This window comes from Sesamum indicum, linkage group LG2 (assembly GCF_026168435.1).
Source record: "Sesamum indicum cultivar Baizhima isolate 11 linkage group LG2, ASM2616843v1, whole genome shotgun sequence".
Classification (NCBI taxonomy): Eukaryota; Viridiplantae; Streptophyta; class Magnoliopsida; order Lamiales; family Pedaliaceae; genus Sesamum; species Sesamum indicum.
Window position 1 is genome coordinate 15758560 of NC_142658.1, and position 14440 is coordinate 15772999.

A 14440-nucleotide genomic window follows, 5' to 3' on the forward strand; every position below is an offset into this window, starting at 1 on the left:
ATTACATACATTAATACCACATTATTTTGTCTGCTTTAGCTTTCAACGTTGTAAACAAAGGCATGTGCAGTTTATTGCTTGTCTGAATCAACAAGCATACACCAACAAAGTACAGAGACCACTGCAAAGTTTTCATCAAGCTTCTCTGCATCCTGCTTCAGTTTTACGTTCTGAATTCGGTATGTATTAGTACGTGTTTAAATATATATATAATTCCAAATATTATGGATTTGCTTAAGGGTGCTGTTTCATAAGAAGATTGATTCTTGCCTATTGGTCTTACTGTGTACTTGCTACCCTCAGATTGATAGATTTGTCTTCTTGGTGAATCTTGGCCTGTTTTTTGGTGAATTTTGGTCTGTCTGTTCTTGAACTGGTCTTCTGATCAATCACCCAATTCGATGGTATTACCTTGTTTCTGTCATGGTCTGATTTGTGTGGAAGCATTTCCGGACAGTTGTTGAATTGTATGTTTAGTTCTTGATCATGGGTCACTCTTGAATTATATCTCCAGGCCTGATGTGTATGACTTCCACCTAACAATAGAATATGATAATTTGAGTTTGACCTGGTTATTGTTATCTCTTTCTCTCCGTGAACCATTCAGCCTGACCTTTCTCCTCTAACTGCCAGTTCTAGGATGGACAAAGGTGCTATCAGTGGAAGAAAATCGGGTCGTAATCTTTTACTGCGGTACAAGGTTGGGAAGACTCTTGGTTTTGGATTGTCTGGTAAAGTGAAATTAGCTGTTCATAACCTGACAGGGCTTAAAGTTGCAATAAAGATATTTGATGTCCGATCAATAGCTAATGTTGAAGCAGAAAAAGGTACGATTAATTTCCCCATATTCTAGGTAATAGAGAAATAAGTTCTTAGTTGCTTTGACTTTGAGTTTACAAGGTCTCCTGTCCTTGTCTTGCAGGTTGTTTTCCCTCAACAGTTCCATTGATTTTCTGAGCTTACGATGTGATATATGCTTATCAACATGCAAAAAGAGTTATATAGTTTGCCCTAAGGCTGAAGTTTTCTTTTGATAATATTGTATATAGTTTTGATCTTATGAATGTACAGACAGGAAAAAGGACCACTGTCATACGTTTAACATCTTCTTGATGTGTCTAGGTACTTTTGATGTACTAGAACAGTGTCTGGTGTAGCCAAGTTGAGGGTAGACTCATTATACTGAACGCATTAGGAATAAGAGATTAAGCCGTTAAAGCTTCTGCATCCGACAAAGATGAATGGAATGAATTCTGTGTCCTCTGGATGTTGATGATTTCTATCATAGGATTTATGTTCTGAATCCTACTATGATTGAGCTCCCTTTGTTGACCGTCTTCCTTCTGTTGCAGAACTATTTGATATCTGACAACCTTTGCATTGATGTTTCAGTGAGAAGAGAAATCAACATAATGAAACAACTTTTTCATCCTCACATAGTTCGGCTGTTTGAGGTCATAGATACGCCATCATATGTTTATGTAGTCATGGAGTATATGAGTTCAGGTGAACTGTTCTATTACCTGACAGAAAAAGGCAAACTACACGAGGACGAGGCTCGCCGGTTTTTCCAACAGGTACACAGTCCAACAGAACTGACAGCAAAATCCAAGCAACATAGAATTATTTAACGTGTCATTTCCAGTTATAGTTCTAATCAAAACAATCTCTTGCATGATGTCAGGATAGATAATTTCAGGTGTTGAATACTGCCATCAACACCTGGTGGTGCATCGTGATCTCAAGCCAGAAAATCTACTCCTGGACTCCGAGCACAACATCAAAATTGCCGATTTTAGTCTAGGGAACACTATGCATGACGGACATTTTCTTAAAACGTGCTGCGGAAGCCCAAATTACGCTGCTCCTGAGGTGCATTAACTCGTACAAGTATATCTATTTTTGCATAACCTTGTAATCCAATCTGAGTATTATCTTTCACTAGCTCATCTGTGGAAAACTCTATGCTGGTCCGGAGGTAGATGTGTGGAGCTGTGGGGTTATCTTATACACACTTCTATGTGGAAGGCTTCCTTTCGACGATGATAATTTCGCTGGCCTATATGCAAAGATAAAGGTGACTAAATATGAACTTCTTTATTTATTCTGTGTAATGTCATCAGTTATTAGTTATCTCTTGTGTTTCTTGCCGGTAGAGTGGAGTATACACCGTTCCAAATCACTTATCAGAGAGCGCACGAGATTTGATTTCACGTATTCTTGTAGTTGATCCCATGCAACGTATATCGATTCCTGAAATACGTCGACATCCATGGTTTCAGAAGCATCTTCCACTGTATATTGCTATCCCCTCACCTGGTGTTTTTAACAGAACCGAAATGGTAAGTACAAAATCCCTTAGATCATGTCAGCTATTCTTGAATTTACATTTGAATCTACTGAAAGAAATAAGGATTACTGGAAGGCTGACACCTATCTTTGTAACTTCGAAAAGATTGATATTGATGCTGTGAAAGCTATGGTTCAAATGGGCTTTGATGTCCGTGAAGTCATGGGCTCTCTTCAGAATCATCTGCAGAATGAGGTGCTTGTGCTATCTCACAACGATTTCGTTGTTTACCTGTATCATTACGGCCTAAATGCAATATCATTTTGTACTCCAGGCTACAGTTACATATGCTATGCTGCTGCATAGCCGCGATCCAGCTCATGTCAGCCGGCATGATCAGAATCCAGAAACCTTAGTGAGTTTACTTCTTTTATGTATTTTGTATGGTTCTCTAGCTATGCTATCTCCTTTATAGCTTAACTGATGATTGTTAATTTTAGAAATTATTTTGGCCATGAACATCTGTAGAACTTGTTTTCGACTACAGGTTCTTATGCTCCATTTTGTTGGATACAGGCATGCATGGATCATGTTCAGACATACACACAATCAGCTTCTACTGGCCAAAACATTTGGACACTTGGCTTCAAGGTTATCTTTGTCACTGAAATTCAACAGATTTTGTTTCACAGATCTGATGAAGCCTAACTTCCTTTGCGTTTGTCGTTCATCTAATATTCAGTCTCAAGCATCTCCAAGTAAGACGATGTTGGATGTTCTAACTGTTTTCCATAGCTTGAACGTGAAATGGAAGAGAATCGGGCACTATAATATGAAATGCTTGTGGACTCCTCCACCTTCACAGTCTTCTGTATCTATGGCAGAAGTTCCTAGCCGTTCCAATACTGCAGTCAAGTTTGAAATTCAGGTGAGTTACTGTGTATTTGATTTCCTGTATTCGGGTAGCATGGATCAAGAAACACAAGACTAGATCTGCTACTCAGATATTGCACTGAACTTCCTGGTTCCTATTCTGATAATTTCTCCCAGCTCTACAAAGCAAGCGAGGAGTTTTATGTTCTGGACTTGCAACATCTACGTGGTCCTCCATTTCTCTTCCTTGATATCTGTGCTGCTTTTCGTGCTCTGGTAGTGTAATGTAGTCCTCCCTGGAAGTTTCTCTGTGCTAAACATTGATGTCCTAACAGCTAATCGCTACTGGTGGCTTGATTTTATCCTTTTTTTAAGAATGTATTGGATGTTGATTTAGCTGTTACCAACTGCACTGAACTAAAAGTCCACACATGCATTTTCAATTTTCATTAATCTTCTCCTAATTAATTCTTGAAATCATAGTTATATTCTAACATCAAAGAACCAACATCGCTATTTCCAGCTATCATTGCACAGTGCAATCTTTGGCTGGTGTCATTAGGCCACAAACATGATAAGAGTGAGCATCTGCAGATTTGACGGCAACTGTACATTCCATCCAGAAATTCACAAAGTGGAAAGTAAGTAGTTCAGAAAGTGAACATCTTCAGATGGAAATGATCCTATGCAGCAACTACGCAATTTTCCCACTTGCCGTATCTTGAACTGAAGTCACCTCCTCCCATTTGCTCTGCAAACCCATGAAATACTTCACGAGCGCAGTAGTCCCAGGCTTCGGCCATTTCTTTGAGCAATATCGGCTGAGAACATTTTCTAAGTGATAAACTGAAACGTGACTTTGCCTTCATCCACAGATATTTCCCTTCTTCTGCATCACTGGGGAGCACAATCGATATGCTTCAGATGAAATTCTTCTTTAGTAACTTATATCTTTAAAGTTAAAAAAACCTGATGTACGCCATTCAATTTCTCACCTACAACCTGGAGGCATCATTTCCAGTACAGTAGGAGAAGAATTGGGATAATCGGCAGACACAATCAGTTCCAGAATCAAGTTAGGCTGGGAACAGGAAAGGAGTAAATCACAGGTCCAGTTTGATGAACTATTTTGTCCCAGGAGTTAAAGATTCTTAGGATCATACCGTTGAAGTATTTGGGATCTTGATATTCCAAGAATGTCCAACGGGAATATATGAGCACCTAATAAGTGTGCCCTCATCAGATCCTGTCCTGGAAACATCTTCCATGTTCATAATTTCTACAACCACTTCAATAAGCTTCTGGTTGATCTCTTTGATCTCTTGCAACAGCAGATCATTAGGCTGCAATGAATCGACTTATATGGATGCTAACAGAAGGAAGTATTACAGAATAACACAAATGAAATCATGTTTAGAAGAATGCATATTGGTATTTTTGTAGAGTTCAGGAGCAATACTTCTGATCAATTTGGAATATACACATGCCTAGTATTAACAATACCTCTTTTTCCAGTCTCTTTGCCCGAGGAAAAAACTCCATTTCTGTTGTCAAATCATTCAAAGCCATGGAGTCGAGTCGACGTTCCATCCTTTGCTTCTTGCTAGTTCTATCTACTAGGCTAAAATCTCCATCGTCACAATTGCTAAGGTCATCAGCCAAGTCGTGGAAGACAACTTTTGTAGATTCATCATGGAGAAGGTGTCCTGTTATCCTGTCAGTTAAACTGGTGACAGCATTGATATCCCGTAAAGAAGCATGCAATGCTCTCGATGATATTGATTTTACCTTCAAGATGCAAGTGAAACAAGCTTCAATAACAGCATGTAACAAGTCTATGAACATGTAAATACAAGTCTTATTTTTACAACTGAATTGTGTGCAGCAATTTAATTCTCACGTCCAATAAACGACATTCTTTTGCAGCCCAAAATCTTTTTTATGATCTATGTTACAGTGCCACCAGTCCATGAAATGATGAATAATTCTTTCTTCTATTCATGCTAATGAATTATCTCTTTTCTGTTCTCTCTTCCCCTATGATTCAGTAACTCTCTTATTTGATTGATGTTTTCCCTTTTCCCCAAGTTCTCTGTTACATTATTCATAATGTAACTCTTATGCTAAAACCTTCAAAGGACCTTCATTGGCCTTATGCGTCTGCAGAACTCCACCTCTTAAGAAGCAGAATGTGAGAAATTTCTCATTGACAACAATAAATCAAAGCACAAGAATGGAACCAAAAGAGCAATCCAATACAATGCTGAGAGAGATATATTATAAAGACACAAACCACTTCAACCAAGCGCTGGAACGCGTCTCCTTCAGACTTTTGATCACCAGTACAAGTAGATTCTGCTTGCAAACAAGACTTGGATAACCCTTGTGTGTCAATAACAAGCTGGTTTTGGTTTGTTTCTTGGGATGGAAGCGGCGAAGGTGCAGCAGAAATCTTCGGTAGTTTGCTACTTTCGTCAAGGGATAACGGACTTCTCATAGAATCTGCTGGCACAGAAGATGGAGTCAAGGGAGTCAAAGGAGAAGGAAGAGGAGCAGAAGGTGAGGCAGATAGTGATGGCGTAGCCGATCTTGAAAGCTTCGACGACAACTCCTTTAGCTCAAGCTGTGAGGAAGACTGTTGCGAGTTTTGAGGAGACATAGCAAATGGGGAAGAACTCGATGGTGGTATCGGAGACCATCTTTGATTGAATCCCACAAAACGTCTCAAATTCGTATCTTCATTCCTTCTCTGAAACATCTGTGGCACTGGTTGCTTCATTTTCTGCCTCTTGATTGCTTGATCCTGTTGCTTATTCTGCTCAACTATAGCACTAACAGCGTAATCCAACGAGTTCAACACATTCCTCGACGAAGCTACAGTCTGCTGAGTGCCCAAATTATTGTTCTGAGCAACTCCATCCGTCGGGTGAAGCAACATTCTGAGTGGTCTGTGGTCAGAGCCTACTTGAGGACTCTTATGAGGCAACACCATACTTCCATGTTGTCCCCATTGCTGATTTAATCTCATTGGACTGTACTGACAGGAGTTTCCTATTGATGAGGAGGCGACCTTAAATGAATTCACAGAGGTTGCTGGCAAGCTTAAAGCCCCCCCTTGTCTTAAAGACTGGTGCAAATTTGCAGGTGTACTATTGAACTGAAGATAGCTTTCTCTTTGCTGCATCGGACCTGCTGCTTCTAAGTGATTACCCGATGCATCAACTTGTTGAGTCTGCTTCATGGGAAGAGAATTCCCAGCTCTAGCTCGTCCAAAATGCTTTATGATCTCGTTCATCATTTGGTATAACTTTTCTTTTTGCCAATGCAAAAGATCAGATCTAGACATGTTCAGAAACTTAAATATCTTTTCTGTGAAAATTCTGGTCTTTTCGCATCTGATCGCTGTCTCTGTATTGGTTGCCTGAATGAAAAATCAATCAGTAACAGGTCAGTCTGAACCAATACAACTATAAATGCTACAATGCGTGATATAAAATAGATGCAAGTGCACACCCGCTGCCTTGCTTCTCGTGCTTTGTTGGACAATGTTATGACTTCAGGTAAATACATCTGCTTCATGAGCAGAATCTGTGGGGAAAAAAAAGGCAAATAAACTTATGCAATTACTGATGATAGTGGGTCAAAATGGAGTTGAAAACTGAAATGAAGATTCATGCTTGTGAGTTGATTAAGTTAACAAGTTACCTTTTGGAATGCTGGATTAACCCAATCAGTGGAATTTGTCAACTCGACTTGAGGAGTTGATTCTAATAATGCTTTGGAAAACAATCGTTGCATTAGCCAGAATCGTCTAAATTGAAAAGAAGATCAAACTGAAGCGAATAACTTCAGTTCATGCCTAGTAAAAAGAGAAAAACTGCAGAATAGCAAATAACGAGAAACTAGTTGAATGCAAATAGGACCTTTTGTTCAACAAGTGTAAACATCGTTTCCAGCAAACGGGATTGGATCTAATTTCTACTTAAAAAGCTTATTTCCACGTTAGTGTTTTCTCGTATAGAATCTAACAATTTTTCATTAACGGAATCAACTAATCGTAAGCATTTCTTGCAATCAAAACAAAAATGGAACAGATCAATACTTTCTGATTCTCTACTGAATTATACTTAGTTTGCATGAGAGGGTTTCTTTGATAAAAAGAAACCAATTCACATGCAATCCATTGCCAATTCAAGTAACAAGAGACGGCCTTCCATATGAAGTTATGTCTAAGCAACACCTCAATGGTTAGCACTAACAGTAAAGGCTAACGTAAGAGGAATTATACCTCTGCCCTCTATCTCCTTCATAGCTTCTTCAAAGAACTAATGAATACACAATAATGCACAAGGTATATTATCAACTTGCCCGAAAATACCTTGTGAAGGCCCAAGATGCATGGCCTGTGACTGGTTTCCAGGCTTGAACTGATCAACCAATGTAAGATTCTGCGATTGTTGATGAAAAGCAGACATCTGAAACTTTGGATGCACGCGTTCAGACCCCAAACCACTTTGTGCTTCCAAGCTTTTCTGCAATGGTGTTTGGTCAGCATGCTGATGAACATTGAACGATTCCTGATGCTTAATCATCATAGGAGAAGTTGATTGGAACCCAAGAGATGTCTGTTGCTGCAGAATTCCAAAAACCGTCGTTAGAAATACAGTCGCTCTAAGAGTTAAGTGTGATTAAAGATTACATCCCTCTGCCTTTCAAGATTATGGAAGAAAAAAAGTTACAGTTGCCTACCTTCTTGATTAAATATAAAATAATCGAAACCCTATATTTTTTGAATAGAATATTAACATCCCATCAAGTTTTTTGAATGTTGAGATCCGTCTAAACAAAAGGGGGCAGTTCGTGCACATTATAAACTAGGACAGGAAGTTTTGGTAATCCCAAAACAGAGAAAGTTACAGTGAGTACCCACACCCTAAATCAAATGATTGTGTAATTCAGTACGAATTGAGATTAGATGCTATGTCTGCCTCAGTAACAGAGCTCAAGGACATTGCAAGACGAAAGAAATACGTACCTGCATTGATTGATGTTGTCTTATATTACTTGGATATGTATTGGATTGCATCGGCAATTGATAAATATTTGGCCGCTCGACCATCTGCTTTTGCAATAGTTGCTGCTGGCGGAAATTTGGTGCCAAGTTGCCTGAAGTCCGAGTCTGAGAGAACTCTTCAAACAACGGTGGGAAACTACTCGCCATACTTTGTCTGACTGAACTATTATGGCTATCTGTAAACACATGGACATAATATCACGTTCATTAACATATGAATTCTTACGTAGGTTCAATGCATTTCTTACCAGAAGTACTCTGTGAATGCTGCCACAAGCCGGGATTAATATTTGACTGATAAACGACAAATACAAAATGAAATCATCAGTGATAAATCAACCTTCAGAAAATGAGTGCGTTCAATACAATTACATAATATATTTTTCCAGTACAGCCATTGTTTTCTCTCTGATGCTTCGTCTCTTCAACTAGATCAATCTCAGCTTCTAGAGACATGTACTTGTATCGACAAAAAAAGGACAGCTAAAACAACCAACTCGAGGCTTATTACAAATCTATTTAGCTTACATAGGCTATATGTATAGTAGCATATTAGTAAGGATTCATTTGATTTTACTTGTATATATGGAGAAATTTCATCTTCAATTTTAGTCGTATGCAACGAACATTAATATCATTGAAAAATGAAATACATTTTCAACAAACGCAAACACCAACATAACTCAAATTGTATCAGCTGTTAACTAGAAATATGATGGCCATGCGTTCAGAGATGTTTAATGAAATAAGTTACATTCATAGCAGCAACTTGATAGTTCTCCCCCAAGTTTGTGGTGTTATGTTGTTGATTAGAACTAATCACGCTCGACGACGCCAAAGCAACTCCTCCTCTTCCCATTCTGCACATATTAGCTCTAACTTATCATCATTAATTCCCAGCTTGAAGCTTATAATAAATCACCATACATCAAGAAGTTGGAAAGAACAAAAGTACCAACATTTCCATAAAATCGAACAATGCAGTCGACATAATATATTTTCAATCACTCTTATTAATAAAACAAATTATATATCCATACTTTAATAATGTTTCCCATGTAAAGATACATCAATTGAATTAAGTAATACATGACATGTGCTAATTAGCCATATCACTAACTTGGACACAGCAGACTGATAACACACCAGGAACATAATACCACACACAACATCATAACATTCAATCCCTAATTGGAACAAACAGGAAAAATAAAAATACGGAAAAAAGAAACGGCGAATGATATATATGAATCTGGAAGATCATTATTGGGTAAATCAAGAAATTTTGGTATCACAATTAAGCACATGCAAGTATCTATGCATGATTTCAACATACAAATCGCAATAATTCGCGGACTAATATGAAAATCAGAAAAAATTACCATAAAAATAATATTTTTTTTCACATGCAATAATACTGTCAAACCCTAGCAAAATAATACAGAAGATATGATCAAGAAAACAAAAAGGGATTTCATCTACAGATACCTCTGGCGAATCCAAGATTGTATATATGTATATTTCTTGAAGCACTGATATGCAACTGATCATGAGGAAAATTCAACAGCAAATTCTTGATATATTATGCATCAAAAAACACGATTTCTTGATATTTATATAAAACCGAATCAGAGGATATGTACACTCAAGAATCAAATTAAGAAACGTGCTCTAGAAATTAATTAAACTTACCCAACAATATCCCCAGCAACATCATCATGATCGGGCAAGAGTTCTTTCATCCACTCCTCAATATCTGCTGCTGATCTTCCACTCCCTTCATCCATTTCAACTTATTCAAGAAAAAGAACAAAAACCCACCAAGAATCCGTTCTTAGTTTCGTCTAATGGGTTTCTGAACATGAAATAAAACTGAAAAGAAAAAGACATCAGAAGACGACCATAGGGATTCAAGTGACACAAAGAAAGCAAATAATAATAAACCCTAGAAAGGCAGACGAAAAGACACCATAATATATATATATATATATGTATGTATATATCAGAGATGAATTAAAAGGTTTGATGCTGAATCATGAAGTGAATATTATTGTAAGTCTCTTGGTATTTAGGCATACACTTATAACATAATGTACGAGGTGGGGAGGTTTGGTAAAAATCAGAGACGATTGTTTTAGAAAGGAAACATGGGAGGAGTCGCAACGCATACGTTATGTCATGGAAATTACAGTAGTAGTTTGTTTAATCGTGATTGCTTCCCACCCACTTAATTCGAACAAGTACTCAACAACATGAATCAAATATTATTATCAATACGCTGCTGTCAATGATGTATTAGTTTAGCATTAAGGCTAAAATTAGGTTTTATAAAAAATTCGAGACTGCAGGTTTGAGTCTCATTCATTTTATGTGAGTTGTTGTAATTTATTACTATTATTAGTCATAACTTATTATTATTTTTAATCATATTAATGTATTAGTTGAATCGATCTATCATTACTGGAACAAAAAAACATATCAATGTATTATCGGACGAAACACATTTAATATATGTGTACGCAAATTTAAATTATATTCATTTTAATTAAATAAAAGAAAACCAAAAAAAAAATGAATAATTAATTAAAATTGACTATATAACATGCATGTTAGAAAGTAAATAAATGATATATATGTATATATTTGATCTGTTTATCTATATAGCATGCATTTCCAAAGTTTGAATTTGATTAATAAAATGCGTATTAATTCTTTAGATGTCGTTGACACGCTTATTTAACATTGAAAAACGATTGAAAACGTCAAGTATAGTTAGGCTTTTCGTAAATTACAACGCTGTCTTTTGAAATTTATCATAATTATAAAGGGAAAAAGAAAATTTTCGTCTTATAACTTTGGTCTGAATTCATGTTGATCCTTTAGCATAATTTATGATTTTTTTGCCCTTTTGAGGATAAAGGCTAATAGTCCATCATAACGCTCTAATTAAGTGTAATATAAATAAATATTTTTTTAATAAACTTAAACTCTTATACCAGGCAAGTATTAGTTATGGGATACAAAATGAATGGAATATATGGACTATAATTGCTCTTAAAAAGTTGTGTAGGGGTAAAATTATCCGAAATTGGGTCAAAAGACTAATGTTAAGCAATTTTGATAGTTAGCCCACTAAAACGGGTAAATCTAAAAACTAATTTTAATAGCAGACAAACTTAAAGGACTAAACAAATAATTTTTCCTAACTACAAATACTATCTCGTTGTTTGAAAAGTTATAAATTCCATTTAGAATTAATAGTTGTCTAACAAATATCTTCTAGGACTGTATTTGTTAGACGACTATTAAATTCAATCATGTTTGTAATTTTTCAAATAACAAGAGAATGTTTATAAATATAACAAATTTTAGAGGAGTCCGTTGTAATTTATCATTGTAAAGAAAAACTGAAATTGATCCCCAACTCCCTTCCAAGCATTTTTTACATATACGCACTACAAAAAATGCAACATTTATTCATGAGTAATTGTCATGATATTAGTCATGATTAAAAATAAACAGACATGGTAAATAATCATTAACCACGGCCATGCAACAGTTGTTGGCCGTGGTATCTGCGAGAATGGCTAAAATATTTGTTATAGCTAAAAACCATGACAAATAACTTTTTTTTTTTTTTGTAGAAAATTTAAATTTTTGCATTAGTTTTGTTTAATCGTGGTCAAGAAAAATTATTTGTCATAATCGATAATTGCTATTTATCAGATGATATATCGAAGATGATATATCGATTGAATGATATGCTCAAAATTGTAAAGCATGAACCTCATATGTAACACACATAATAGAATAAAAATGCGTTTGAATTATGATGTAATTATAATTTTCGTACAAAAAGACGTTATATTTTTAATAGTTTTTGTTGGTATGATATTTGAGATAAATGATTGAAAGGATATTATTTTGAATAGTTGGGAATTTGAAGAACAAATGCCGATCAAAAGTGATGGAATGAATTTTATGAAATTTTGTGATCAAATCCCAGAAAGAAAAAGTGAATACTAGATATCCTCTTGTTCAAGGGAAATAGTATTTTTAGTCCCATAAGTTAGGTTTATGTCATTTTTAGTCCTATTCATTACCGAATTCGTACTTTAGTTCCATAATTTATAAAAATTAACACTTTTAGTTCTCATTCACTTTTTCATCTATAATTTAATAATGTAGATCATGTGTCTAGCACATTGCCGTTAAGTATTTTTTATTAGAGAAAAAAATGACCCTTTTTTCGATAGTAGTACGTGTGTACTTCATTTGGCCTACTTGATTCACTTGTGAAAGACATAATTATCTGTGTTGCTTCTACTTGACTTCATCTTATAGAACTATGAGAAGGATATGATTCAATTTTCATGAGAGAAGAGAGAAATCGTTATATTTTTTGCCTTAATTTCCTTCAAACTTTATTTTTTTTTATTCAAAATGTAGTTATATTATTTTTCATAAAATGGTCCGAAGTTGAAAAACAAATCAAATTTTTTTCAGTTAAAAGTACTTAACGATCATATGCTAGACATGTGCGCTACATTATTAAATTGTAGAAAAAAAAGATTATGAGAACAAAAAGTACGAATTTTCATAAGTTACAAGATTAAAAGTGCTAATCCCGTAATAAATGAACCAAAAGTGAAATGGACCTAACTTATGAAACCATTGACTTGGGGCTGGGCTTGTCAAAATAGTCTTAGTTTCTTTGCTGTTGTTTTTGTCATGGAAATTTTGAGAAAAGACTTATAAATTTTTGTTACTAGTAAAATATTTGTTCAAAAATAACAATTTTAGTCATGTAATTTAAAGGGATGATTCTTTTTAGTCTTGCACTGATTGATTCGTAATTTAGTTCTGTAACTGTAAATTTTTTGCAACGGTAACCATTTTTTGATCAATTTAGCTAGAAAATTGCATGTGTTAGATAAAAATTGCTTACCCTACAAAACGTCAATAATAATTCAATTGGGAATAAATATAAGTTTTCATTCAATTTTTTTTCTTGCTAAAATAACAACAAATTTAGTAAAATTTGACTAACGGATGAACCTATCTATTAAATGTAAACAAAATTCAAGGGTTACCGATTGTAATTCTCCAAACCATCTGGGGTCTACGGGTGATCACATCAAATTTCAAGTGGGAACAGTGTAATTATTTCTAATTATAATGGTTTCAAATTATATTACATTTTGATAATGAGCAAAATATAAGTATTTGAATGTACCATTGACTCAATTATGAGAGTTAGCAGAACCTTAGAAATATGCACAACACATATGGATAATTACTATATTTATATTGAAACATATCAGAGTACCTAACATTAAAAAAAAATAATAAATAAAGAGGAAAAATGAGATACACATCAATAAACTAATTAATAAAGCAAAATTATTTTCACAAGAATGAAAAAAAAAATTAAGATACAATTATTAATTAAGAAAATTTTAATTAATTTGACTCGAGTGAACGATTTGGTCAATCATTAATAATATTTTATTTATATTATAAATATATGTATGCAAAATATATGCTATATTGGAGATTATTTCATAATTCTGCTTAATTAGTTAATTTATATATGTCAATATATTATTTAATTAATGATCAATATATATAACAATATATCAATGTCCTCCAAATAAAAATAAAAATCAAAAGAAAGGAAATGAGGCATACCATTAATTTTAAATTATATATAGTATATATGTATATATAAAGTAAATTTCTTCCTTCTAAATAAGACTCCCAATTTTTTTACAAACATAAAAAACATTAAATCTGGAGCCAGTTAATTAGGGTTATTAGATAGTAATTTACCTAATTATTAATTAATTAGATGAGATTAATTGCAATAAACATATAATTATATTCCTATTAATTACATCTAGAAACATTACACTTATGGGAAATTAATAGGTGTCAATTATATATATATATATACACTGTGCAAATTTTGTGCATTTGGATCATTAATATAGTAATAAAAATCAGACGTAATTTCAATTATGTTTTTTTAGGTATCTTGCAATCCACAGTTTTCTCTAACTTATATATATTATAAATAATAATATTATAATATTCATATAATACAATATGTAATATTATGTGCATAATTAGTTATTTTGGATTCAAAAAATAAAAACAAATAAATATGCTTTCTTCTGTTACATTAATCTTATCTCTACTTT

The 14440-nt window shown here is 34.4% G+C and overlaps 2 protein-coding genes across 3 annotated transcripts; one reads left to right on the top strand and one right to left on the bottom strand.

Moving 5' to 3' along the window:
• The first annotated feature begins 2 nt into the window (after nucleotides 1–2).
• On the top strand, nucleotides 3–3612 carry LOC105155811 (SNF1-related protein kinase catalytic subunit alpha KIN10). Of its 2 annotated transcripts, XM_011071772.2 has the most exons (11): nucleotides 3–179; nucleotides 634–827; nucleotides 1393–1577; nucleotides 1690–1872; nucleotides 1946–2077; nucleotides 2157–2342; nucleotides 2456–2545; nucleotides 2625–2705; nucleotides 2867–2941; nucleotides 3033–3218; nucleotides 3341–3612. In XM_011071772.2, the coding sequence occupies exons 2-11, from the start codon at nucleotides 641–643 to the stop codon at nucleotides 3446–3448; spliced, it is 1413 nt and encodes a 470-aa protein (XP_011070074.1). In that variant the 5' UTR covers nucleotides 3–179; nucleotides 634–640; the 3' UTR covers nucleotides 3449–3612. The 2 variants fall into 2 exon arrangements, with proteins under 2 accessions (XP_011070074.1, XP_020547663.1); XM_020692004.2 differs by lacking the exon at nucleotides 3–179 and having other exon boundaries at nucleotides 689–827; nucleotides 923–1577.
• A 147-nt stretch (nucleotides 3613–3759) lies between these two features.
• Nucleotides 3760–10418, bottom strand: LOC105155922 (uncharacterized). The gene is made up of 13 exons (XM_088877925.1): nucleotides 10316–10418; nucleotides 9930–10109; nucleotides 8992–9097; nucleotides 8630–8720; nucleotides 8199–8413; nucleotides 7542–7794; nucleotides 6869–6981; nucleotides 6677–6751; nucleotides 5457–6584; nucleotides 4667–4951; nucleotides 4327–4506; nucleotides 4159–4244; nucleotides 3760–4060 (listed from the first exon to the last, which is right to left on the bottom strand). The coding sequence occupies exons 2-13, from the start codon at nucleotides 10022–10024 to the stop codon at nucleotides 3847–3849; spliced, it is 2841 nt and encodes a 946-aa protein (XP_088734051.1). The 5' UTR covers nucleotides 10025–10109; nucleotides 10316–10418; the 3' UTR covers nucleotides 3760–3846.
• Between the last annotated feature and the right edge of the window lie 4022 nt (nucleotides 10419–14440).